Below are 26,330 nucleotides of genomic sequence, written 5' to 3' on the forward strand. Positions count from 1 at the left end.
TCTAAAAGTTCCAGTAATTCAAGTTCTGAAGCTGTCCTGAACGGAAGCAGAAGTCAGAAGCTGTGAGTGTTCTGAAGATCAAAGAAATTCAAGTTCTGAAGCTGTCCAATGGAAGCAGAAGTCAGAAGCTATGAATTCTCTGAAGGCAGAAGCTTATATGATCGTCTCTACCGAAATAATCAGGGAAGTCTTTTATCAAAGTTCTTCGAGTATTTATTTCAGGGGGAGATTATTTATCTCAGGGGGAGATTGTTAATCTCAGGGGGAGACATATTCATATGCTTATGCTATAGCTGTGTAATTTGTCTTTTGCCGTCTACTCTTTCTGATCGCAAATTCATATCATTTATATATGTTTTTGTCATCATCAAAAAGGGGGAGATTGTTAGAACAAGATTTGTTCTTATCAATTATCTTAGTTTTGATGATAACAATAATATGAATTTTGCTTAAGATAATATGGTACTCTAATCCAATGCAATTTCCCTTTCAGGAAATATATAAAGAGTACGCATAATTCAGCGCTCAGAAGTTGTGTCTCAAATGGTTCAGTATGCAACATCAGAACATGGTCTGGCAAGACATCAGAAGATGGTCGAAGCAGAATCAGAACATGGGTCTATGGAAGCATCAGAAGAACATGAGATCAGAAGCACTGAAGATCAGAAGATGGTATCACGCTCAGAAGCACTTCAAGGTCAGAAGATCAGAAGATGCTGTGCACCAAGCTGTTTGACTCTGATGATATTCAAACGTTATATTCACAAACATCAGATCAGAAGGAAGTACACGTGGCAGACTACGCTGACTGACAAAAGGAACGTTAAAGCTACTAAAGGCTACGTCAGTAGACACAGCGTGAACAAGGCTCGAGGTAGTTGACAAAAGCGTATAACATTAAATGCAAAGCTGTACGGAACACGCAAAGCATTAAATGCATTCAACGGTCATCTTCTCAACGCCTATAAATATGAAGTTCTGATGAGAAGCAAGGTTAACGATTTCGCACCAATACAATTCAAATTAACTTGCTGAAACTCTGTTCAAATCAAAGCTCAGAATCTTCATCAAAGCTCACTACATTGCTGTTGTAATATCTTAGTGAGATTAAGCTTAACTGTAAGAGAAATATCACAGTTGTGATTATAGCTTTTAAGAAGCATTTGTAAACTCTTGAATTGATTACATTAAGTTGTAAGGAACTAGAGTGATCGGTTGATCAGTATACTCTAGGAAGTCTTGGCAGTTGGCTGAGCAGAAAGTCTTAGGAGTGAACTAAGCCTAGAGTGATCGTGTTGATCAGTAGACTCTAGAAAAGTCTTAGGAGTGAACTAAGCAGTTGTTCCCGGAGTGATCAGTGTGTGATCAGAAGACTCTGGAAGACTTAGTTGCGGCTAAGTGGAAAACCATTGTAATCCGTGCGATTAGTGGATTAAATCCTCAGTTGAGGTAAATCATCTCTGCGGGGGTGGACTGGAGTAGCTTCGTTAACAGCGAACCAGGATAAAAATAATTGTGCATTTTATTTTTATCGTCCAAGATTTAAAGTTACACTTATTCAATCCCCCCCTTTCTAAGTGTTTTTCTATCCTTCAACAAGGCTCTTTAATCAAAGGTTCGATGAAGAAGTAAAAAACATCAAAATCTCTCTCCGCATCCAGGAGGAGACCAGGGAAGATATACTTCAACCCTGATTCAAGCAGAAATTCACTAGAATAAGATGCAACCGAAGCACCCGCTATCGGTATAAATTTTGGAAAGTAAGATCTCTAAGTCTATGGACAAGTCACCCAAGCTAGTTAATTATGACTGGAAAGGGGATCCTAATGAACATGTGCCACTATTAGATGGATGATTGAGTTACTTTAGTGTCGATGATGCTTCCAAGTGTAAGTTATTTGCGCTTACCTTGGTCGGACCAGCTCAAATATAGTTCAACGGCCTACCTGATAGATGCATTGATTTTTTGGCAGAATTACATAATAGGTTTTCGGCGCAGTTCACGGTCCAGAAGCGATGTCCTATCATCGGGGCCGCTCTAATCGGGATCATTCAAAGGAAGAAGGAAGGCTTGCGATCATATATAGATCGATTTACTCAAGTCTCTATTAAAGTACACTAGGCTCAAGGGGGGCTGTAGTGCTGGATTTTTGAGAACGATCTTCTGAGCAAATATCTTTTAGGAAAAAGTTAGGGAAGAGGAAGGTCAAATTTGTTCAAGATATGATATGTTGACCATGGCTGAACCTTTTATGATTTTAGAAGAAAAATTGACTGCACGTTTTGATAACCCTGCCTCTAGTGAGTCTCGCTCTGTTTACCCATATGGAAAACTACCTCAACGACGTCAGGATGACTCAGACCAAAACAAATAGGGGAAGTATGATAAATACACCCGCCGACAGTCTCTCGTGAGAGTATTTATCAAGAGTGTGTGAACACCTGAATTTTGGAAGGCAAGAATCCAATCTTATATCATGTCAAAGCGCACATATCAAAATATTGTCGTTATAAAAGCAATGACCACAACATCGATGGCTGAACACGTGAAAGGGGGAAAGAGAGAAAGAAGAATCTCCTAGAGGTAAATTCCTTTCAAATACTATAACACCCTAATTCTCCAACGCACATTTTATAGAATAATCAAAATTTACTTCCACCGATAGGGTGTCACACATTATCAGCATAAGAATTTTTCATCATTTAACATATCGCAGTGGAATTTAAAAAATTTAATAACGTCTCTTCACAGTCTCAAAAATATAAATTTCTTTAATCGAAATAAAACATAAATCAATAAAATCTCAACATTAAGCAGAATAAAAAAATAAAGATCTCATCCATAGTCTTACACTATCAGAGTGACACTAAGTACTAGAGAAAATTTAGAAAATGATAAACGAAGACGGTACGAGCCATATTCCATATAACACCATCTAAAACTTATCAGTTTCTACACGAGTATCTGCATCATAGGCATAAAGCCAACACAACAAGCAAATAGGGGGTGAAAATATGCTAAAAATATTGTATCGCTGCAAAAGAATGCAAGGATATATATCATCATTAATAATCATCAACAATCGATTATTCACACGACACAACGATAATCAATGTGCAATACGAGTATGTATGCAATGTGATTTAATCTTTCGACTCTATATGCATGTGGTACAAAAGTTTTGGAAGCTCAGAGATATACTGAAGTCATTCATTCTCCGATCACATTCTAGATCATACGACACGCCACTAGTTCCATCTATGAAACCTGGAAACATCAATACATAACTCATACATGATGCATGAATGACAATTAAACATCATACGAGCTTTACCTCAACCTTCACATGCATATTAGACAATTGTTCCATCTCTGAACCAAATACACAAGCATAACATTGCCACGATACAAGCCTATTGGAACAACATTTGTTTAGACCCTTAAAAGGTTTTGATGATAACAAAGTATTTAAAGAACAATAGGGTGTTACTAATGGTTGTTTAAGTGTGGAGGATCAAAAGACATTAACCTTGATATAAATCAAGATAAACACATAGAATAATCATTAAGAGAGATGCAAAGTTGTTTTGAATATGAAGGATCATAACCAAGCTTTCATGCTCTGAAGAAGTCAAACTCAAGTCTCTCAGATGCTGAGCTGAAGCTTACATGGAATTCTAAAGACCAACAATGTCTAAAGACTGCGGTCATTTAAGGCAAGCAGCCACTATCATAAGGAATGCCTCTGCAACTTCTTAACAAGCTTCATCAATTGTTCTGAAGTCTCTGCTTCAAAGGATTATTGTCTATATCAAGTCAACAACTCTAAAAGTATTCATCTAGATTAGCTATGATCAAGACTCTGATAAAGGAAAACTCAGAACTTGTGAACTCAAGACTCTGTAGTCTCATTCTAACCAGGTTCTTAAGACATACTCTAACTTCTGATCAAGCTTTAACTAATTATATTAGAAGCCTCTGGTTCGGAAGTTAAGTATAAAATATAATAATGGCGCTATTCAAGCTTCAACAAATATCTTCAAGAAGTCTCCAATTAGAATTTATCTAAAGAAGATCTTGTGACAAAGTACGACTACTTTATGTCTAATCAAGAAAGTAATATTGTTAGGATCCTGTCTCTTCAGCTATTTTGGAAACTCTATTCTGCTCATCTCAACGTATTTATGCTAGTTGTACTTAAACTTCACTATACGTATTCTAGCAAAAGACCTTCAACTGCTACTTGTACTATGAGCAGTTTCAACCTCCAACTGCTACTTGTACTATGAGTAGTTTCAATCTTCAACGTCTACTTGTACTATGAGTAGTTTCAATCTTCAACAGATCTATTTTTCAAATTCTATAAATAAAGAAAAAAATTGAAGAAGAAAACATTTGTGTGTAGGACTGAGTACACAAGGATGTGATACCAAAACACACGATGGGAGTTGAGAGAAAAAGGGTGTTACAGGAAACACAAATAAAAGAAGCACACTAAAGAAGAAGAAATCTAACCATAAGGGTTATTGCGTGTTAAAAGGAAAGAGACCAGAGTGTGAGACATATTCACATATGACTAGGAGAGTCAAAAGAAAGAATATGTGAATATGATCAGCAAATCAATAGAACATCAAGACAAAACAAATGAAGATCATCTGTGCAGAAGAAGAAGAGAAATAATGAAGATTTCATTCTCCTACACTTATGATCTAATTAACTTATATATTTCTCAAAGTGTAAAACCTTTGTGTATCTGCTTAACTAAGAAGCACACACATAAACACAAAGGTTAAGAATAAATTCTTTTGTTGAGAGAATTTGGAGTCTCTAGCATTCATGCTTGAGCACAAGTCTATTTTAATTATGATTGATCAAGAAGTCTTGAACTGAGGTTTAGAAGTCTCTTGTCTGCAGACTTGAGCAGGAAGTCTCAATCTGGAGGATTGAGCAAGGAAGTCTCTTGTATGAGGACTTATGCAGGAAGTCTCGATTGGGAAGATTGAGCAAGGAATTATATTGTCTGAGGACTTGAGCAAGAAGTCTCTATTTGTAGGATTGAGAAATGAAGTCTCTTGCTTGAGGGCTTAAACAATTAAGCCCCTTGCATGCGTGCTTGAGCAAAGAAGTCTCTTTCAAGTGTGATTGAGCAAATTGTAATTTGAATAATCATAGTGAAAATCTCTTGTGCTGCAAGGGAATTAAACTACTCTTAGATTGGGAGGAACCAAAATATATCATGTGTCACTTTATATACTTCAACATTTGATTATTTTGATGTGTACTGAACTATGAAGTCAGACTCTGGTTTAACTTAGTTCTTCATGATTCATAATCTGATATCCTCTACTTGGTTCTGAATTAAGATGGCAAAAAGAAATAAACATTGATATACACAATTCAACCCCCATTTTGTGTATATTTTTTTCACCTTTAAAGGCCACATTACACATCGATTTCATCTCCGAATCGAACATATAAACACATTAATTATTAAAACCACCTCAATCATACTCAAGAACAATTAACATACACAACAACATTTAGATTTTCGCCCATCAATCATGCACGAATTTTCATAATAATTTAGAGCACGAATTTCATACTAATCAGATCAATAAGAATATAATTCATATTAATTCTTCTCAAGAACACACAAACATAACAATGGTGAAAAAGATGAAAACCCTATTGGAGGGTGAGGATCCCTCTATCCTTCAAGCATATCACACCCATATAAGAGTAATTCTCTTCCCTTACCTTAATTTTCTAGCAGCAAGTTTTCTACTTAATGGATTCTTCTCCCTCAAACCTTATTTTGCATTCTCTCATAAAAGCTCCTCTTTCTCCTAATTGCTTAATTGTATGTACCAGCTCAAAAAGCTCCACTAATCCCTTTTGATTAAAAAAAACCTAATTTAATCTTTTAATAATTTCACATTGGTCCTAAACTTATTTCTAATTATCATCACTTACATTATTTCTTCATAGTTTCTATTTTTCACCAAATTCCACTTAAACCTTTATCTTATAATTATTTTAATTAATTAAATTAGCCGAAAGTTCTAATTAAATTCCTACTACTTTTTATCACTCCCACAATTGCCAATTAATCACAGATCACATATTGTCACCAAAATAATTAATTAAAAACATATTAAATCACTCAATTAATTAAATAAAAATAATAAAAATTCAATTAAATAAAAATTAATCGAATTCAGTGTGTTACAACTCTCCTCCACTTAAAGAATTTTTGCCCTTGAAAATCATTTGAAGAAAACAATTCTGAATACGAATCTTTCATCTGACTCTCTAGCTCCCACGTCACGCTTCCACCAACATGTCCTCCCCACACCACCTTCACCAAAGTAATATTTTTACCTCTCAAGTGTTTCACTTCTCGATCCTCTACCCTCAAGGGTGGTGCCTCAACTGTCAAGTTCTCTCAAACTTGCACATCATCCACTTGAATCACATGAGACATATCAGGAATATACTTTTGAAGCCGAGATTTGAAAGAAATGGTGGTAAGACAACTTGATAGTTAACTTCTCTGATTCTCTAAAAAATCTGATAAGGACCAAGGAAACGAGGAGTACATTTTTTGCGACTTCAATGTTTGACCAACACCTGTCACCGGAGTGACACTAAAGAACATATGATCACCCTCTTGAAACTCAAGGGTCTTTCTCCACTTATCATGATAACTCTTACGACAACTCTGTGATGCTTTCATCTTCTCTTGAATTATCTTAACCTCCTAGTAGTATGCTGAACAATCTCTGGTCCAAGCACCACACCTTTGCCGAACTCATACCAACACAAGAGCGTCTGACACCTCCTACTATACAAAGTCTCAAATGGTGTCATCCAAATACTAGAATGAAAAATGTTATTATAAGTAAATTCAATCAGTGGTAAATAACTGTCCAAAACAACTCCCTGCTCAAAAATATAAACTCGCAAAAGGACTTAATTGTCCTCTCCGTCAGACCGTCTGTTTCGGATGGTAGGCATAACCAATCATGCATGCAAGAACAAAAGAAGAAAAAAATGTATCAATGTTGAAAATCAGTGGCGATGAATGAATCCGTGCTCGCGCCAATCCTAATTTCAATTTAAGAATTTTGTAACTCAATATTTTAAATTTAATATTTTAAAAACCCAAAATTTTAAATCGTGGATCAACCGGGCTTTTGTCAACATTCGATGTCCAACTCATCATATATCATCAACATCAGATCGTTAATAGTCATGTCAGCATTTTTGCATAGAGATTCTATTTTTGTTCCATGTTTTAAGCATTGGTAATTTAAAGGACTATATTGAAACGAAAAAACGAAAAGAATCAAAATATTACAAAGGTCAATCATAAAGCACGCATGAAATATTTGGCTTAATTTATATTATTTTCTACATCCAACAAAGCACAAAAATATCATTGGTTTGCATGTGAATATTGGCTATTTTGAGAATGATGCTGAAAAAGCCAACAATCGTGTAACATTTAGCAGGGTGTTGTGGGATTAGGTGAACACACGGAAACAAATGCAGTGATGTGCATGCTAAAAATTGTTTATGTTCTCAAATTATGCCCATTTAAAATTAGGTAAATTATTTTTCTACTTCTCAATCTTCTTAGAAACTTTTCGAATTTTAAAAATCACTCTTCAAATTTTAGATTTCAAAGTATTTTTTAAGTGTTCTGAGACTATATAACCACAAACTCTTTTTATTTGCCTCATGCTAGTTTATTTTGGATTCTAGAAACCAAATGACTTTAAAATCCAGAACGTATTTGAAGGGAAAGTGAAAAAGTAACAAGCCTGGTGTAACAAAGAAAACTTTGCAACCAAGTGAACCGACCAACTTAGGAGAGGGGACCACAGGTCCACAGCTTCTACTAACGAAACTATCAGCAAGCAAATTATCAGACTATGAAAAGACAAACTCTAGCTTTTTAACTGTTAACTCTAATTAGAGCTTATTGGTAGGAAAAAGAAAACTTGAACAGAACACAACCAAAGCTTGGAGGAGAGAACCAAATTATAATGCTCCAGTAACTATGACAAATTTTGACAAATAGTGGCGCAGCATATTCCAGAGATGCAGAGAAAAAGCAACATTGATTCAATTGAACAGAGTCATCGCATTAAAGAAAACTTCACGCCGTGTTTTCACGTCTATTGATATGGTACTAGAATCATTGCCATAAATAGAAGGCATCTGATCCTTTTTAAGTGTATGGCAGTGAGAAATGCTAAGGCTATATATGAATAAAGTGTTTGATTTTAAGATTTCATTACTCATCATGAAGTGCATTCTTCAACAGTGATTAAACGGAGAAGTCCTTCAACTGAATAGAAGCAATTAACAAAATTTTGATTTTTAAACTGCATTCCCCTGTACTGCAATCATTCTCATAAATAGATCTAAAAAATGAAAATATTCCACTTTAAGTGTACAGCAGCTAAAAATACTGAGGCAATAAAGGGCAAGCCCCCTCGGATTTAACAGGTTAGTTACTCATTAAGAGCATCCACATCCATGCTATCCAAGTTAGTGGTATAAATGGACCCTACTTAATTTATTATTCTCACAATTATTCTAAGCCACGATGGTTTTCTTTGGCATTGGTGGTTTAATATTTTCTGACACATGGTGGCTTTAAAACACAATACTACCACCGATATGTATGCTCTAAGTGTATCACTGTTTCAACAGAAGTGATCTTACAGAAAACAACTCAAGATGATGATTTGTCAACCTATTCTTCATAGATATCTTAGAAATGGGGCTTTTGCCTAAATAACCCCGCAAATTCAACTTATAAGCTGCAGACTACCAAGCCTCTAGAAAGTGTGGGACTAAACCATAGCATAATGGTGTCGGATGCTACAATTACGGCTACTCAAATTTGTCACAATTAAGGCGGCTAGAGGCTGATTGCAATTAAGGCAGGGTTTCCTTCACACTTGGGCCAAATGGGCCTGGGGTGTAGACATGCAGACAATCCAACAACATATCAAGTATATGCTCTGAGACCATGTTATTTTGGAGTATTATTCAATTGGGTAAAAATGTACAAGCAGTAATTTAACAAAACCAAATTCTCATTGCAATGGATTCTCAACAGACAGAAACAGATTTATGCTCATTACTTAGCCATAGGTGAAGTTAAACTCACCTAAATACACCAAGAATCTCAAATTTAGATGCATTCCCAGCCATAAGTTCCCGTTGGCAGCTGCATAAAGTCAAATCTGCTAAATGATCTCAAATTTACCAACGTGACCAAAATCATATGGATCAAAATGCAATTTTATCAAATTGAATTTAAATCTATCCAATGGAGCTATTTCTTGAATGTGGCAACAGTGTGATTCTTAAACTAGATTAACATACTTTAAATATCACAATGATATTTTGTTTCTAGAAAGCAGTCTAAGAGTATTGCTGCTTCTGACCGTGTGCAGTCTAAGAGTATTGCTGCTTCTGACCGTGTTATGTTTAACTGCATGTGGCCCTAAAAGCAACAGAAATTTAAGCAAAAAAATAAACCATTCATTTTTTTGGGCATGGAAAAAGATTAAAAAGGCAGAGTAATTTACAGATTGCGTCAGCCCAAGCTATTTCATTCACTGAATTATGCATGATTTATGACTTTAACTAGTAAAAATTTGAGACATCAATAGTGTAAAGATCGTATCTAGCTGCAAATTATATTCCAGCTGCATTACAAGTAAGAGTTTAGGATGATGACCATGCTAAGCATGTAATAGAATCCTACTACCACCCAAAATATGCAGATATAAAGCTAGACATAAGGTTAGAATAATCGACGACTTAGCTCCTACATATCTAACAACCTGCATTCCTTTGTCTAAAACCTCATCATGAACCTTATTAACACTCCTTTTAAAACCATCTGATATTCTCCATAACAAAAACTCCACAAATGACCTCGCTGTTTCGAATGTCACTCTTCCCGTGACGTCAAGCACAAACCTCTGGTTAGCTGGCACAGACATAGTTGATTTAATCTGTTCAAGCCAACCATATTCCCCAACTCCACTTACCGAGCTTCCAATTCTGATTTTCTGAACATAGGCCTCCGGTTTCAAACACCCATTTTCCCTCGGCGAACTTGAACTCGATTTAACATTCGGATTAGTCAAAACCTGATGAGATGTTCTAACAAGAGTCTCAACAGCACCATTACACAAAGAAACCAAAACCCCCTTCACCTTCTCATGATGCTTCGGATTAGTCAAACCAGCAAACACTTCATCATAGGTATTAACATCCATTGTCTTATCAAGAAAAACAGCAACAGCAGTACTCACAAAAGTCTGCACACAATCCCCTATCAACTTCCCACACTTCTCATCACAAAGCACACTCACCCATCCCGGAACAGCATCCGATCGCCTAGAACCCGAATCAACTCTCCCATCAACACCTTCATTGGCATAAAAACCCAAAACCAAATTCTTAGCAAAACTCCCAACCACAACCGAAACAAAACCAGTCCCAGCCTTAGAGAAAAGCCTCTCCATCAACCTATCAGAAAAATTCAAATTCGAATTCTCCGCACCAATTTCCGATGCTTTATTACAATTACTATACCCAACCAAAATCCCCTGTGTCAAAGACTGCGAAACCCTAGAAACCATTGTGGAAAACTCGTTCGACGTAGCGAGTTTCGATAACTGCTTCAAACTATTAGGAATTTCGTCGGATTCGGAAGTGAGGAACCGATTCAAATCGTTAGAAACAATTGAAACGGTTTCTGCGGAATTGGAAGCGAGCTCAGCGAGAGAAATGAAGGCTCTAATGAGCTTCATGAGACGGTTCCTCTTCTGAACTACATATGGCAAATGATAGGCTTTGTAAGCACCGTAACCGGAAGCTCCTAAAACGGCAATTAGGAGAAGTCGTTTTTTGTTTCTCCGATAGAAATTGAGATTGAAACCCTTCCGGTACAGTGGAAGGTCCATTCAAACGGAGAGAGAAATTGAAACCCTAGAAGATGGATCTTGAATGGAAAATGAGGAGAAATTAAATAAATAAATAAATAAATGCAATAAATGATGAATGTAAATGTAAGGGAAAGAAATAAATGATGTTTGGTAGATTGGTGGGAGGAAAATTGGAATGAGTTATTTTCTTGGAAATTATTGATTTTCCAGAATGCGACTTGAATCTGGAGGGAACGACGGCGTTTAATAAAATATAACAGTTTAACAGATTTGGACAAAAGCGAGATAAACGCGCCAAATAAGTAGTTGTTTCAGAATTGACCTGTTATTATTGTTATTTATTAATTAAAATTTATTAAAATATAATAAGGTCTGTTTAATCCTCTCCTAATTGGGAATTAGGATAATGAAAAAAAATCAGAGTATTTATTTTTAAGATCTTCTCCCAGTTGGGAATTAGGATTAGTTGTTTTGGTAAAATATAATCCAACTAACAAACTTTATTAAGTACTGAGCTTTTTTTTTTCGGTTCGGAAATAACTTTCGTATCTGTTTTATTCAAATTTTGGTAACAGGTATAAATGATAATTAATTATATATTATTGCTATTTTTATATGCTTTTTACTTAATTATTTAATATTTAATACAAATAATTGAATGTTTTTTCATAGATTTTAAAAATGTCACTTTAGTGAAGTTTATTTATATTTACATAAAATTTCAAAATATTAATTGCATTTATTAATTCTAAAAGAAATTTAATAATATAGTTTAATAATCATTAAAGTAATGCTCCCTCAGTTTCAAAATAAATTTAATTTTATAATTTGATAAGATAATGTTTTTTTAAAGATTGTCACGGTTGAGCTATCCTAGTCACACTTACACCATGATTATAAGTGTTAATCTAAATAATAAAATAAATTTTATTTATTAAAATAACTTTACTATTAATAATAATGAATTGAGTACTTGAATGAATTACGGTTGAGCTATCCTACTCACACTTACACTATGATTATAAGTATTAACGGTGTTTTAAAAACCAAATCGAACATTAAATTAATGGATTATTGGTCGAATTGTATGACTAAACCAGATTAAATCGGATAACTCGGTTGAATAGATCGGTCGTTATAACAAAATTATATAGGTATAAAACATGTCGAACATGATGATTCAGTCTCTACAATATATAACTGACACTTAAATTTTTAAAAAATATCATATCGTAAATAAATTCACAAGTTCATAATTTAAATTCAAATTTTAAACATAGGTATCACACATAATAAAATAATACAAAATTACAAGATATATATTTGCAAACAAAATTTAATCGCAAAATAATCTAATTGAATAAATTATAATAAAGTAACTTCATTATCTACTAAATTTAATTTCAAAGAAAAAATTATTTCAATGTTGTATCTCCATCTTCAATATCAAAATCATCTGCAACAAAATTAACAGCATCCAAAACATCTTCTTTTTTTTAAAATTTTTTTCTTTTCTTTTTTTTATTTTAATTTTTCATAAAAATGATGTTGTTTTAAGTTTTAAAATAAAAAAATTAAAAATACATTTAAACCACCGGTTCTAGAAAACCGCCGATTTTTCCGGTTTTACTGGTTTACACCGATTTTGACCGGTTCACACCGATTCAATGACATATCCGATCCAGCAATCGAACCAGACCGATTACCTGTATTAATCTAAATAATAAAATAAATTGTATTAATTAAAATAACTTTACTAATAATAATGAATTGAGTAATTGAATGAATTAGAGTAAAAAAAATATATCAATGAAAAAAATTAATAAACCAAGCGCTTGGACTTGAGTGACAAAGAATTAAATATGGTTTTTTATACTTTTAAGTTGGACTGCCACGTTGAATTTTATATTTTATATTTTTATTTTTTAAATACTAAATTAATTTTTATTTTTAATTTCATTTTTAAACAATTATGAATTAATAATATCAAAAAAGTCAATTGTTTCTTGTAACGAATTGAACTCAAGTTCTTTAAAAGATATTTATGTGTCTTTACCACTAGGCCAATGTACATTCATGATAGATAATTCCCATAATTTTTATTAATATTAACAAATTTTGTACATAAATATTTACCTATGAGGTCTCAAACCCAAGTTTCTTCAGGTTAAAAGATATTCACTTACAACTAGACAAATCAATTTCTATTGTTAATAAAGTGACTATCAGTTACAACTAGAAAAATCAATTTCTATTGTTAGTAAAGTCACTATTATTTACAACAAGACAAGTCAATTTCTATTGTTAATAAAATGACTATCAATTACAACTAAAAAAATTAATTTCTATTGTTAGTAAAGTAACTATTATTTACGACTAGACAAATCAATTTCTATTGTTAGTAAAGTGACTATCATTAACAACTAGACAAATCAATTTTTATTGTTAATAAAGTGATTATCATTTACAACTAGATAAATCAATTTCTATTAGTAAATTGACTATCATTTACAATTAGATAAATCAATTTCTATCATTAGTAAAATGATTATCATTTACAACTAGACAAATCAATTTCCACGGTTAGTAAATTGACTATCAATAACTAGACAAATCAATTCTATCGTTAATAAAGCGATTATCTTTTACAAATAGACAAACCAATTTCCATTGTAGTGAATTGTCTGTCATTTAATCTGAATGAATTTGAATTCGAGACTCAATTGGTATAAATTTTGTATTTTGTATTTTAAATTTAGAATTGTTTAAAATTACTAGAAATCATAGGAATTACTTATCATGAAAGTATATTGGTTTAGTGGTAAAGACATATGATGTAGTTTGAAGGACCTGAGTTCAACTCCTTATAAGAAACAACAATTTTGACTTTTCTATATTGGATCATGTAATTTTTGCAAGAATCGTATAACGTGGGTGATGGTCCCACTAGCACTTTGAACAAATTCTTCAAATCTATAAAATTACTCTCGCCTTTCACATTTGAATATGATTCCTTTCCAATTCATCCGGTTGAAATTATGAATATAAAAAGTTCATTTTTCTAATTAAATTTTTTTTGGATGGAATGAAATCGAAGAAGTGACGAAAGAGGAAATGTTGTGAACTTTGATAGTAGTTAGCGAACAACCTATGAGATTTTTTAAAATCAAAATGGGATTTTATGCAACTAATTTTTTGAATGAATTAGCCGTCATTAATAAAAAAGGTAATGCTAACTCGTGCCCCAAACACACAAGTTAAGAAACCAACTTATAAAAATTTTGTCTTGAAAAAAGTAATAAAAAAATAATTTTATACTTTTATTAAAATCAGTACACAAATTCCAAATATTATTTTTTTTCAATTAGTTCTTAACTTGTGTTCCTAGGGCGCAAGTTAGCATTACCCAATAAAAAAAAGGAGAGAGAAAGAGGATGTAACTAATTCTATATTTGGTTTCACGTTTGAGGCATCCGGAATTGAGTATGGACGTCTAGAATTGATTTTGATGTGCTTGGTTGATCTCAAGTAGAATTGATTATGCTTTCTAGAATTGATTCTACTTGAAGCTAAGACTTGTAGCTTTTGATCAAACACGATTTTTACACTGAAATTTTTTATTCAACTCACTTTTGCAAGAATTTCTCCAAACATAAATCACTTTACCTTTAACTCACTTTTATTCAGAAGTAATTTTACATAATCAATTCACTCAAAATCATTTTTTTTCACCGAAGAACCAAACATGAAACCCACACTAAGTGTGTGTTTGGATTGGTGGTGGGCAAAATTAATTTTGACAGAATTGAGTTTGGTAGAATTGATTTTAACAGAATTGAGTTTCACATAATTGATTTATGTTTGGATACGTTTATGTAAAAGTGATTGTGATCAATTGATGTTGTTTGAATAGTTTTTATCAAAATTAATTTTGAATGTATAATTAACAAAATAGACATTATTAAACACATAAATAAAAATTACTAAATCAACATAATAGTTAAACATGAAGTATGTCAAAAAATAAATTACAAATAGATAATAAAATTTAAAATGCAATATAGTAATAAAATATTATTACGATAATAACTTAAAGTGCAATATAGTACTAGAATATTATAACAATACTAATTTTTTAACTTGTACTCTATAATTTTATCGCGGATTAAGTCTTGAACGTGATCCATCTCTATTGAAGAAACGACATTTAAAACCTATAATTGATCTAAGTTAGATGATCTATGATAATCATCATGGTGAATGATTGTATTTTCATCTTCATAAAAATTAAAATCAATATCAATTTCTGCATTCCTTCTAACAAAGTTGTGTATAGTCATTGTTGCGACGACTATTTGAACACGTGTTTAAAATTTGAACTTAGGCATACAATGTAGAATTGCAAATTTGTTCTTCCATACTTCAAAAGTTCTTTCTATTGTGCGCCTTAAACTTGAGTAGTGATAATTAAAGACTTCGGTATTATTTGTGAATCTGTTAAAACGCCTAAAATCAATAAGGTTCACATTTGTGAGAGTTTAGTCAAAAACACGTGAATCATGGACAGTACCTTCCCAAACGGCTAATACAAAAGTAAAACACATATCCCAATCACATACCGCCATTATATTTTGTGTTGGATGTCCTTTTCTTCCGATAAACCTGGTTTGCTCGTTGGCACTAAATACACATGACACGTGGGTACCATCAATTTCTCCTATAACATTCTTTAAAAAAGGCCAATAACGTTGATAGTTTTTTTATTTTGGAATGACATTCATGAAATGTAAGATCTTCAGGTTTAATATATTTGAGAGACAACTTAAGACAAACAAGAAGTACCCAATGAAAATGTCTACTAATAGTATCCCCCGAGTATTAAAACCTTTCTTGAATCATTCTATTTCCTAACCTGTGTCCAACAACTAAAAACATTGCAGTCATTTCTTCAACTCCCATTCTTTTAGAAGACTTTAAACCATGATTGTCGCGGCCTGCCAAAAATACTCGAGCGTTCGCACGTTCGAAATATAACAGAGTCGCCACCAAATTTTATTTATTCCAAAGGAAAGAGAAAATATCGATAAAACCCATAAAGATAAGGATTAGATGGTCGTCGTAACCAAATTAGGGTTCGGGAGTCGGTTATGCGAGGGGAAGGTATTAGCACTCCTCACATCCATCGTACTCGATGAGAACCATTTAGTTAGTCTTGTGATCGGTTGTTAGCTTGATATTTACTTGTGTTCTAATTATTAAGCGAAGAAATAAAAGAAGAGATTTTTGGATTTTTTTATTATTGTGTTCGCCAAGACATTTGTATCTCGTGCCTACGTATTCCCTCGTGCAATGGGAAAGTCAGAGCGTCGTAGTTCGGAGACTACAAAATTAAGTTTTTATTAGTGTGCTCGCCAAGACATCGCGTCTTGTGCCTACATATCTTCAACAGAGAATTAGAGCGATTGTAGTTCGGAGTATAAAGAACCACGAAATTTTGTTGATTGATTTTTATTTAAGAAGTTCGCACTTAGGCGAATGAAAGTTGCACTTAGGCTTTGAAAGAGATTCGCACTTGGGCGAGAAAAAAAGTTTTAAGGGGATCTTTAATAGAATCCAAGCATTCAAACAATGGCTTAACAACCATCGCCTAAATGCTTTTAGAACAACTTGTACAAGTACGTTGATAAGTGACAATTTGTAGTGCTTTTGTATATATAGTTTTGTGGCACTTATAGTGTTTTTGTGTAAATTCTGTTGAATAATTCCCCGTTTTGTGTGTAAATATGTTTAGTTTGTTTATACTCGTGTTTTGATTCCTTTATGTACCATTTGATAGTTTTGTATTCATTCTGTAGGTATTGAGGCGTATTTGGAGCATGAACAATAAAGTGTCGAAGACGCGGCTTCAAACGCGCGATTTTGAGCAACGGAATCAATTCATCAAAGAATAAGGCTTAAAATAAGGATGATAAAAATCATCAATTTGGTTGCCGTTTTGTCATTGTTAGATAGAGAATTGAATAAGCTTTCCAACGCTTCGAACCAGACGCAATTCGGAGTTACGGTTCTCAAGTTTTGTCGTGGTGGTGGTGGGGTAGCTATGTATGGTTGGTAGCAACTAGCACTTGAATTGCCTTGGTAAAAAGGCATTGTTGGTTGGGGTGTGGTGAAGCCATATTGTTGTTGTTGGGAGCAACAGTAAAGGTCTTCCCATGTGATTATTGGGTGACTTGGGTCGTATTCTTCATATGGGCTTATGTCATGGCTAATATGGGATGTGGAGGGGCCGACCTCGTTGCGCTGTTGGGTGAAGCCATATGATTTTTGTTGGTAGGATTGTTGTTGGTAGGATTGTTGTTGTTAGGGAGTTTGATACTCTGCATGGTATGTGTATTGGCTTTGATGTTCAGAGGTCTGGTGGAGTTGTAACTGAGTTTGGTACAAGCTATATTGGCTCGATTGGCTTGGTTGGCTTGGTTGACGATGTTGGCGTTGTTGACTTTGTTGGCTTTGTTGGTTGTATTGTTGTTGGCGGGGGTCGTGCAAGTAGAACGGGTCAGACACATACATTTCATGGGTTGTGATCGATCTATACCAATTTACATATTCTTCAGTTGGATACATTGGAAATGGGGCAACGGGGAACCAGAGAACATGGCGACGACGATCCTTCCACATCTGACATAATTCGGGCGAAAAAATTTTCCAATCTTGGACATCCCATTGGTGATTCACTCTTTTCATATTCCAGTTGCCCAAATCAGTTGGGGGACCCGGGATGTCTTGACGCTGTTTACGGTGATTTCCGGTAAACAACCGCTAGTCTTCCAAACTATAGAATATACTTTGGTTACTCGCAGGATCGACTAGATTGATCCTAGGACATAGTCAAAAAGGTTGTCACTTGTGATGAATTGGTTCATATTGGTTGATTACTTGGTATTCGATATAAGAAATAAATAGACAAAATGCAAAGACTAACAATCACCTTGTTATACGCGTAAATACAACTCTGGCGAAAGATGGAGTAAAGATAAACTTGCAAGAAACTTAGAATTCAAGAATGTAAATTGTAGAAAGTAAATACTTCGAAGTAAGTTTAAAACGAAAGATAAAATTGCAGGAATGTAAATGGCTGGAAGGTAACGAAAGATAGAAAATATTGAAAAGATACTTGCATAAAGATGAATACCAACGTATTAAGATGGTGGTGTCATACGTACATTTCTCAGCGAACTCGTTCTCTTAACGCTTGATACTTGAGTAATTTGTGAGTGATTTGTACAAAATGAACACACGGAATCCTAACATTAAGACCCTTATTTATACTAATTTCGACCCTAACGGTCCTACACTAACATGATGCCACGTTGCTCACATGCATACGCTTCGAATCCCTGGGCGCCATCTGTCCTTGTTCGGTTACACAGACTGTTTCGAAATTCAAATCCTCCCGCCTGAATCCTCTTTCGATACATGGCAACGTGATCAAAACCGAGAATGCTACGAAAACACGCCAAGCTTCAGTACCCTTCGTATTTCGTAAAAACGCTTAAGTCTTAAAGACAATTTACTTCGAACCAGCTCCAGTACTTATTATCTTTGTTTCAACTTAAACAACATCCTCGAACATGGCCATCAGTAGCCATTTTATTTCTCGAAATGGTCATCAATAACCATTCTTCCTTGAACTTTAATCCTTCAAAGAATATTTTCTTCAAACGAAATCTCCAGCGAACAGACGCATGCCAAATTGGAGTTTCACACGGTCAGCTTGGTGCATCTCCATAATGTTGAACCTTATGATAGGTGTTGTTGCAGTTCAAACTTCTTGGTCATCGGGGTTCGGCTTATGTTCGAGATCCATGTATAGTCTCCAGGAAAACTGCATAGGTCAAAGGAGTACAATATATTATTACGAAGATGTTTAGTAATACGAATATGAATCATAAAAAAAGTAGTGGTAATATATCTTAAGGTCGTAGATGATCCAAAAGTTGTCGATACATCAAAATTTCCCCCTCGGGTTCTTGCTGTAATCCAACCCAGTACCTCAAAACCTGAAACAAAAAAAGAAGGAGCATCATATTTCCAAATTTTTCTATAAGAGAGTGAGAAAATTGAAATAGAGTTATAAACTTACATTGTTGCATACGGGAACGTGATGTTGTCGTTGTGGGCATGGGCTAGTGTGTGCATTCTCCACCCCCATACTTGTAACAAGAACGCGTATCCATAGAATGTGCAAGTGTCGTATTTTGCGCTCTTGCAGAGAGATTGATACAACAGGGCCAATACAGTAGACTCCCAACTATACTTTCTAATTTTACTGATATTTTGTGTTACACTTCAGACTTGCTTCATCTACATAAAGGAAAGAATTTACTTACAAAATTCAAACATCTCATTACACAATCAACAATGGCTTCTACACAATACATAGTGAATGCTCATGTAAATGGTGACACTTACATTTGTGAAAATGTTGGTTTTTTGTTTAGAAACACCGATATTACACGTTCTCTTTACACAGAAAAGCAAATTTTAATTATTTCAAAGAGATTGGAGTCGAAGCTGGCACGAGGTGATGTATGATGAAGTTGTGCCACCAGATCATGTGTACACCCCTCCTGCACACATGAGTAATTTGAACTTGGATGGGGATGAACCATCATCTGATATTTGCTACGATCCGTACACACAATCAGATGAAGTCTTAAAAGTTGGAGACAAAGGAGTATACAACAATACATTTCCAGTGATGGCAAAGGAGGATTATTGGCCTGCGTACGAGGGGGAGGTAGTATGGCATAATGACAACATGCGGAGAAAGAAAAAGAGTCGACCCAACAGCACGCGTATCAGAACCGAGATGGATGATCATGAAGAAATGGTAAGAAAATGTAGCATTTGTCGTCAAGTCGGACATAATAAAAATACTTGTCCTAATCGTGGATCAACCTCCACCAACCAATAATTGTATGTCATGTATTTCTATTGCCTTTTATGAAATCAACTAGACTTTCTTTATTCATGAAACATATTGGTGTTACAACTGACCAGACACAAGCAAAGATTAAACAACAAGAACACAAACATAGCATAAACAACAACAACAACAACACAAACAACAAACACTGACAGAAATTAACAACATTAAAACAACTATAATTTCACGACATCACAAGCTATTTCATCACAAGCTAATAGAGAGTGGAACAACAAAGCTATTGCAAATGAATTAATTTTTAATCGAAAGAAATTATTGTTTTTTAATTTTATTTTAAAGCGGTTGTTTTTCAACCTGTGCAACCGGTCACCAAGTCAAAAAGTAAAAATAGTGGATGACTTGTCTAATTATTAGTGGTGTGTGTTAAAAAAGTGTGTTAGTGAGTTTGATACTAGCATTTCTCTTAATAATTTAAGTCAGTCCTAGTTTAAGACAATTCCTAGTTTAAGATCCTAATACATAAGCAAGTCCTAATACATTAAGAAAGTCCTAGATCATTTTTAAAACAAAGTGCAATTCATTTCAATGATAGCATTTGTCACTTTAAAGAAAAATTCTGGTTTCTCATGAGCATAATCTAAAAACTTGAACCAATAATCCATAAGAGGTATATCCTTAGATGAAAAACACATTCCAGTTGATCATCAATCAAGTTATTGAAGTAATCACTATGGTTTTCAAACACAGTTGACACACCAAGGCAATTAGGTTTCAGGAGAACAACACCGGAGAGAAAACTCCAAACCCTATTACATCCCGCTATAAATCAACTAAAAAATTCAAAATCTATATTTGACAACAAACAAGGCATTTTATATACATTCTTTCACCTATATGATGTTTCTTCAAACAGAGTTGTCCCTGAGATAGATGCTCATATTTCAACCTACGACAACAGATCCCCTTTCTTGGCTCCACCTTATCCATTTCATTTGAGTTGTTTTTCAAATACAAGATGCACCTTTGACCCCATGCAGCCTTGCGGCAAAACAATGCTGGGGGGAAATGATTAAGATGTTTGTTAACAGCCTCTAATAGCATCACAGCAACTTTGCAACTTCTCTCACCATTATGAACAAAAAAAGCTAGAGTTTACACACCAGTATTTATGTTTTTCTGAACATCTGGCAATAATCTTTGATTCCATGTTCCGAGTGAGGTTCTAGTGCCCTAAAATCACCACAGTTGTGTCATCTTGATTAAAGTTTATACCACCTTTGAATCAGGATTGGCACTAACGTGTTTAATGCCAAAATCATCATTCTCTAAATCGCTGAAAGATATGTCTTCTTCATTGACAATAGGTAGAGTTGTTCCACCATATCCCCCTAAGTCAGAATCATCCTCTGGCCAATCATCGTCGTCATCATCATCATAGTCTTGAATGATAATTTGAGACCGTCGACCACTTTTCAGATCCTTGTTTTCATTTTTAATAATTGGATTTTCTTCAATAACTGACTTATCAGAGAAATGTGATCCAGAACTTTCGACTGTGTGCTTCTCAGACTCATTATCTGCCCTCATGGACAAAGAGTCGGTTCTATATCCATATGTCTGGTGAGGCATGTCATCAGAATAGGTGTCATCTGATAAGCTGGGAGTAGAATCATGATGCTGAACATTTTCTCTTGAGAAGAGATCACTTCTTCCGAAAATTTCAAATTCAGGCTTTGTTTGTTTGTGCAATTCCTGCATCCATGTCGCTCTGGCTTCCATGACCTGCAAACGTTGAAACTAGGATATCAAAAAAGTTGATCCACCCATTAATGTAGATGTAAAATATCAGCTGAATGTAGACTAGAGCATGTAAACTTAAGACATGAGCATTGGAGACAAATACTGCTTGTGATGAACGAACCAAACAAAGAAACGAAACACATCAACAAATATTCTCCATATGATGAACGAACCAACACTTCAGAAAAAGGAACACGTCAATAAACCTAACCTCTTTCAAATAAGTCAAATATTCTCCATAGTCAAATAATAATAGATTTAACGCGTCACAATCCAATTACAAACCTTTCTCTTTATAAATAGCTATAATTAGTTAAACACTACAATTTGCAATCCAAAAGAATAAACAACTTCCACTAGCAATTCAGTTATTAGCCAACGAATCAAAATGTACAGTGTAGGAAAAACCAAGTCCCACAGAGGTAAAACCTTACATGATTTTATAAAGATGTGGCACTCTACACCTTACAAGTCAGTTTTGTAAGGTTAAGTTAGACCCAATATAAAAACTAAATATGGTATTAGAGCCTATTGATCGGGTCCCCCACCATTTATATCCACACACTAAGCTCTTGGTGTCGGACGTGAGGGGGTGTATTGGAAAATTCAAGTCCTACATAGAGATAAGGAATGACTAGAGTTTATAAAAAGCGACACCCCTCTTGTTACAAGCTAGCTTATTTTGTAAGGTTGAGATTAACCCAATATAAATACCTAATACACAGCTATAAGAAGTTGGGGGAATATAACAAGTATAAAACAATATATTTTTCTCTCGGGACTTATAAACTATGAGGCTATATTTAGATATCTAATGGAGGGCAGAGAGGACTGCAATGTAATAGAATGGAAAGAAATAAAATTACTATTTCATTGTATGAGAATTTTAGTGAAGGAAAAGACTACTTCCATCCCATTCCACCCAAAGTTACAGAGCGAATATTCTCCATGGTAAAACAATAACAGATCTAACGCATCCCAATTGTGAACCTTTCTCTTCAAAAATAGCTGTGAGCATTGTAATTTGCAATCCAAAAGAAGATACAACTTCCACTACCAATTCAATTATTAGCCAACCATTCAGAATGCGCAGCTAAAAGAAGTCTGGGAGAATGTAACTTGTAGACACCTAAATACCTAATGCATAAACAAGCACACTTTTCTTCTCAAGACTTATAATCTGTAGGGTAATATATAGATATCTAATGGAGACTAGAGAGGACTGCAATGTAACAAAATGGAATGAAAGAAAATTACTGTTGCATTGTTTGAGAATTTTAATGAAGGAAAAGACTTTCCATCCCATTCCTCTCAAAGTTATAAAGCAAATATTCTTCATGGTAAAAACATTAAAAGATCTAACGCATCACATCCCAATTACAAAACTTTCTCTATAAAAATAGATGTAAAGTAAACATTGCAATTTGCAATCCAAAAGAGGAAACAACTTCGGCTAACAATTCAATCGTTAGCCAACCAATCAAAATGCATAGCTATAAGAAGTCGGGGTGAATGAAGCCTGTAGACACCTAATGCATAAACAAACACATTTTATTTCTCAGACTTATAATCTGTGAGGTTATATTTATATATTTAAAGCAAAGTAGAGAAGGCTGCAGTGTAATAGAATGGAATGAAATAAAGTTACTGTTCCGTCATTTGAAAACTTTATTGAAGGAAATGATTTTTTCCACCCCATTCCACCCAAAATCCAAGGTCTGTTAAAAGATACTTCACAGATCACCCAACATAAGTAGTAATTTAAATACTCAGAGACTAAAATGGCTTATCTTGTAAAGCACATACACAGACACACAGTGAGTTCCCCAAATAATTAGGAAAATACTGAAATATCTTAACATTTAGAATCTAGAAATGACAAAGCACAATAAACTTGATCCTCTGCAAATGACTTAAGAATATATTGAACATATAAGCATTTTCAGTTCAAATGATTAAGCCACAATAAACAAAGAGGGCCAAGCATTAGCAGCACGGACCAAAGGAATAGATGCAAGCAACAGCAAGGTAACTTTCGCACTGCATATTAATCTGCCTGCCTGGGTTTATAATTTGCACTGATCATTTATAGTTTACACCAGTGTTGTTAGAAAACCAGTATAGTGTCATTATACCGCTAGTATGTATGAGAATTGTGGGTAGCTGATATGGTATATCTATCAGCTACGGAATTTGCAGTATATCGGCATATTTTGATATATTGGTTATCACGGGACATAGTGAATACCGGATTCGTTACACTATAGTACCAGAGAGAACTTCATTGGACAACTCTTCCCAAGTAAAGTCCCAAAAGACAGCACTGAAAACCACCTATATCTAGAAATACCGAAACACTATTCCTAGTCTAAAGTATACCAGCAATTGTAAGTCTATATATATAAACAGTTATTGAAAATTACTTCATCAAAAACATCTTTCAAGTTTGAATAGACAACAAGAGCAGTGTGAAAGCCAAATCATACTGCCATATAACTAACCCGGGGTGTAGACAAAATCTCCGAATCTTGTTTATTAAGCCTCGAATGCAAAAGTACAAAATAAACTTTCCAGAAGTAACTTTCACTCATATGGCAAGGACAGAGTTCAATCCTGAGTGCAGCTAATCTCGGAGCAAGTCTTTCAACGACCAAAGCATGCTCTTGTTGTTCTTCGGACATGTAAAAATCTAAAACAAAAAACATATACAATCAAAATTCATCATTAACAAATCAAGTCACACAACAAATAACCAAAATAATTTAACCAAATCAAAGAACAGATAAGTCTATCCTAAGAAAAAGGCTACCATAGCACATTATCGAAATTATGAATATGAAGGCACTTAAAATAAGGTACAATTTATAATCAATTTCAAACTATAAAAAATGTAACAATCATCAAGCTATGAATTGAAGAAGATTACCATCGGTATCATCTTCTTCGTCAATAGGAAAATCCAACCACGTCTCAGGATGCATAGCGATATTCAAGGCGAACGTCAACACCTCCTCCGTAATTCCAACCGCACACGGGATATCAAACTCCGGCTCCCGGTCTTCCGAATCGGATCCAAATGTATTCGAATTCGGGTCAGGATCATCCTCACGGAGCGCACCTTGTTCCATTTCCAAAGATTGATTTAAAATCAAAGCCTCATCAAATTGTCGTTGATGTTCTTCTTCTTGTGGTTGTTGTTGTTGAGGATTGTCAGAGTGATCGGATTGAGAAGCAGTTGGGGGAGGAGCGAGAAACGAAGCCATTCCCCAAAATTGACGAGTTAGGGTTTGTTTGATTTCGTCGAGGTCTTCTTTAACGCCACCGCGACCTTGCGTTTCATCATCATTTTCATCATCGTGATGTTGTAATTGTGATTCAATAATTGCATTATCTTGCGATTGATTTTGTTGAGGGGAAATTCTGGGGGAGGTGGTTGGAGGGTTGGTTACGACGTCGTTTTCAATGTTACCGTCATCGTCGAGTCGGAGAGAGTTTGCGAGAGAACGAGCCAGCCATGAAGACATTTTTGATTTACCTTGTTTTTGTTTAAAATAAAAATAAAAATGACATGGGAAATTGGGTTATCGGTGGTGAGAATCTTTGATGTTAAAGGTGGGAAAGGTTGTGGTGTGGGTGGGATCAGGTGGGTGGGGCACTACGGTGGTCGTCTGTTCTAAGGATCTTTGTTTTTCGAAATCTAATAGCCTATTGATCCAAACAAAAATTTAAAATTAATAAGTAGGATTCCTCGTCTCTCTACAATCAACAATAAAAATTGTTTCTAAATATTATTTTTTCACAAAAATAAAATTATGCACCATTTTTTAGTTTTAATGTTCGAAAATAAAACTTTTATTATAAAAAATATATACCTGAATAATCATCTACTTGTTTCTTTTTCATATTATTTTAATTAATTAGAACAAATTTATAAGAATAATATTTGAATCATAAGATGCTTATAAAAGTTCATCCTAAAAACAGCCAAACAATATATACACGGATTAAGTTGATTTGGGATGAATGAGACAGCCAGGATGGAAAGGCACGTGCTGCATAAAATAATGCATTGAGGTTGAAAAAATGTTGCTCTGTAAATTATAAAACCAGGTTGCTTTGTTGGTACTGTAAAATGATTTGGGCTAAATTACACTTTTGTTCCTATATTATAAGCAAGGATTATAAGGATTATATTAGATAGAGTATTAGGGGTACTCGAACCCGCTTACAAAAGAAGAGCGATCAAGCTCAAACAAAGAAATTACTAACCAACTGGATTCTACGTTAAGTAAAATAACGGATTTCTAAAGATCAGCTTTTCCGTAGAGGTATTCTCTAAAACAATGCGGATCCGTCTTGTGTTTTCTGTGCGGAGGCGGAGGAATCTTTATTTCACATTCTTTTTGGATGCTCGGTTTCGAGGAGGGTGTGGAACAATATAGCGTCTTGGATAGGTCTCGAACCGGGTATAGTGGAGAATTCTTGGAAGAACTTTATTCATTGGGGTGCTTTTGCGAGAAAGTCTATAGTGAAAAGTAGAAAGGAGGGTGTGATTTGGATGGTTGTGGTTAGGAGTTTATGGTTGAGGAGAAACAAT

At 34.5% G+C, this 26,330-nt stretch overlaps 2 protein-coding genes across 2 annotated transcripts; both read right to left on the reverse strand.

Moving 5' to 3' along the window:
- Positions 1-9,620: 9,620 nt before the first annotated feature.
- LOC131660808 (protein PHLOEM PROTEIN 2-LIKE A10-like) lies at positions 9,621-11,225 on the reverse strand. Its single transcript, XM_058930142.1, has one exon. The coding sequence runs from the start codon at positions 10,999-11,001 to the stop codon at positions 9,769-9,771; it is 1,233 nt and encodes a 410-aa protein (XP_058786125.1). The 5' UTR covers positions 11,002-11,225; the 3' UTR covers positions 9,621-9,768.
- Positions 11,226-20,566: 9,341 nt separating this feature from the next.
- LOC131660809 (uncharacterized) lies at positions 20,567-25,434 on the reverse strand. The gene is made up of 3 exons (XM_058930143.1): positions 24,660-25,434; positions 24,235-24,422; positions 20,567-21,715 (listed from the first exon to the last, which is right to left on the reverse strand). The coding sequence occupies exons 1-3, from the start codon at positions 25,255-25,257 to the stop codon at positions 21,200-21,202; spliced, it is 1,302 nt and encodes a 433-aa protein (XP_058786126.1). The 5' UTR covers positions 25,258-25,434; the 3' UTR covers positions 20,567-21,199.
- Between the last annotated feature and the right edge of the window lie 896 nt (positions 25,435-26,330).

This window comes from Vicia villosa, linkage group LG3, assembly GCF_029867415.1.
Source record: "Vicia villosa cultivar HV-30 ecotype Madison, WI linkage group LG3, Vvil1.0, whole genome shotgun sequence".
Classification (NCBI taxonomy): domain Eukaryota; kingdom Viridiplantae; phylum Streptophyta; class Magnoliopsida; order Fabales; family Fabaceae; genus Vicia; species Vicia villosa.

Coding starts and splice junctions, on each gene's coding strand:
- LOC131660809 (XM_058930143.1), bottom strand. CDS start 25,257: ATGTCTTCATGGCTGGCTCGTTCTCTCGCAAACTCTCTCCGACTCGAC. Junction 24,423..24,659: donor CGAAGAAGATGATACCGATG/GTAATCTTCTTC, acceptor TTTTTGTTTTAG/ATTTTTACATGTCCGAAGAA. Junction 21,716..24,234: donor AGATTTTGTCTACACCCCGG/GTTAGTTATATG, acceptor CAACGTTTGCAG/GTCATGGAAGCCAGAGCGAC.
- LOC131660808 (XM_058930142.1), bottom strand. CDS start 11,001: ATGGACCTTCCACTGTACCGGAAGGGTTTCAATCTCAATTTCTATCGG.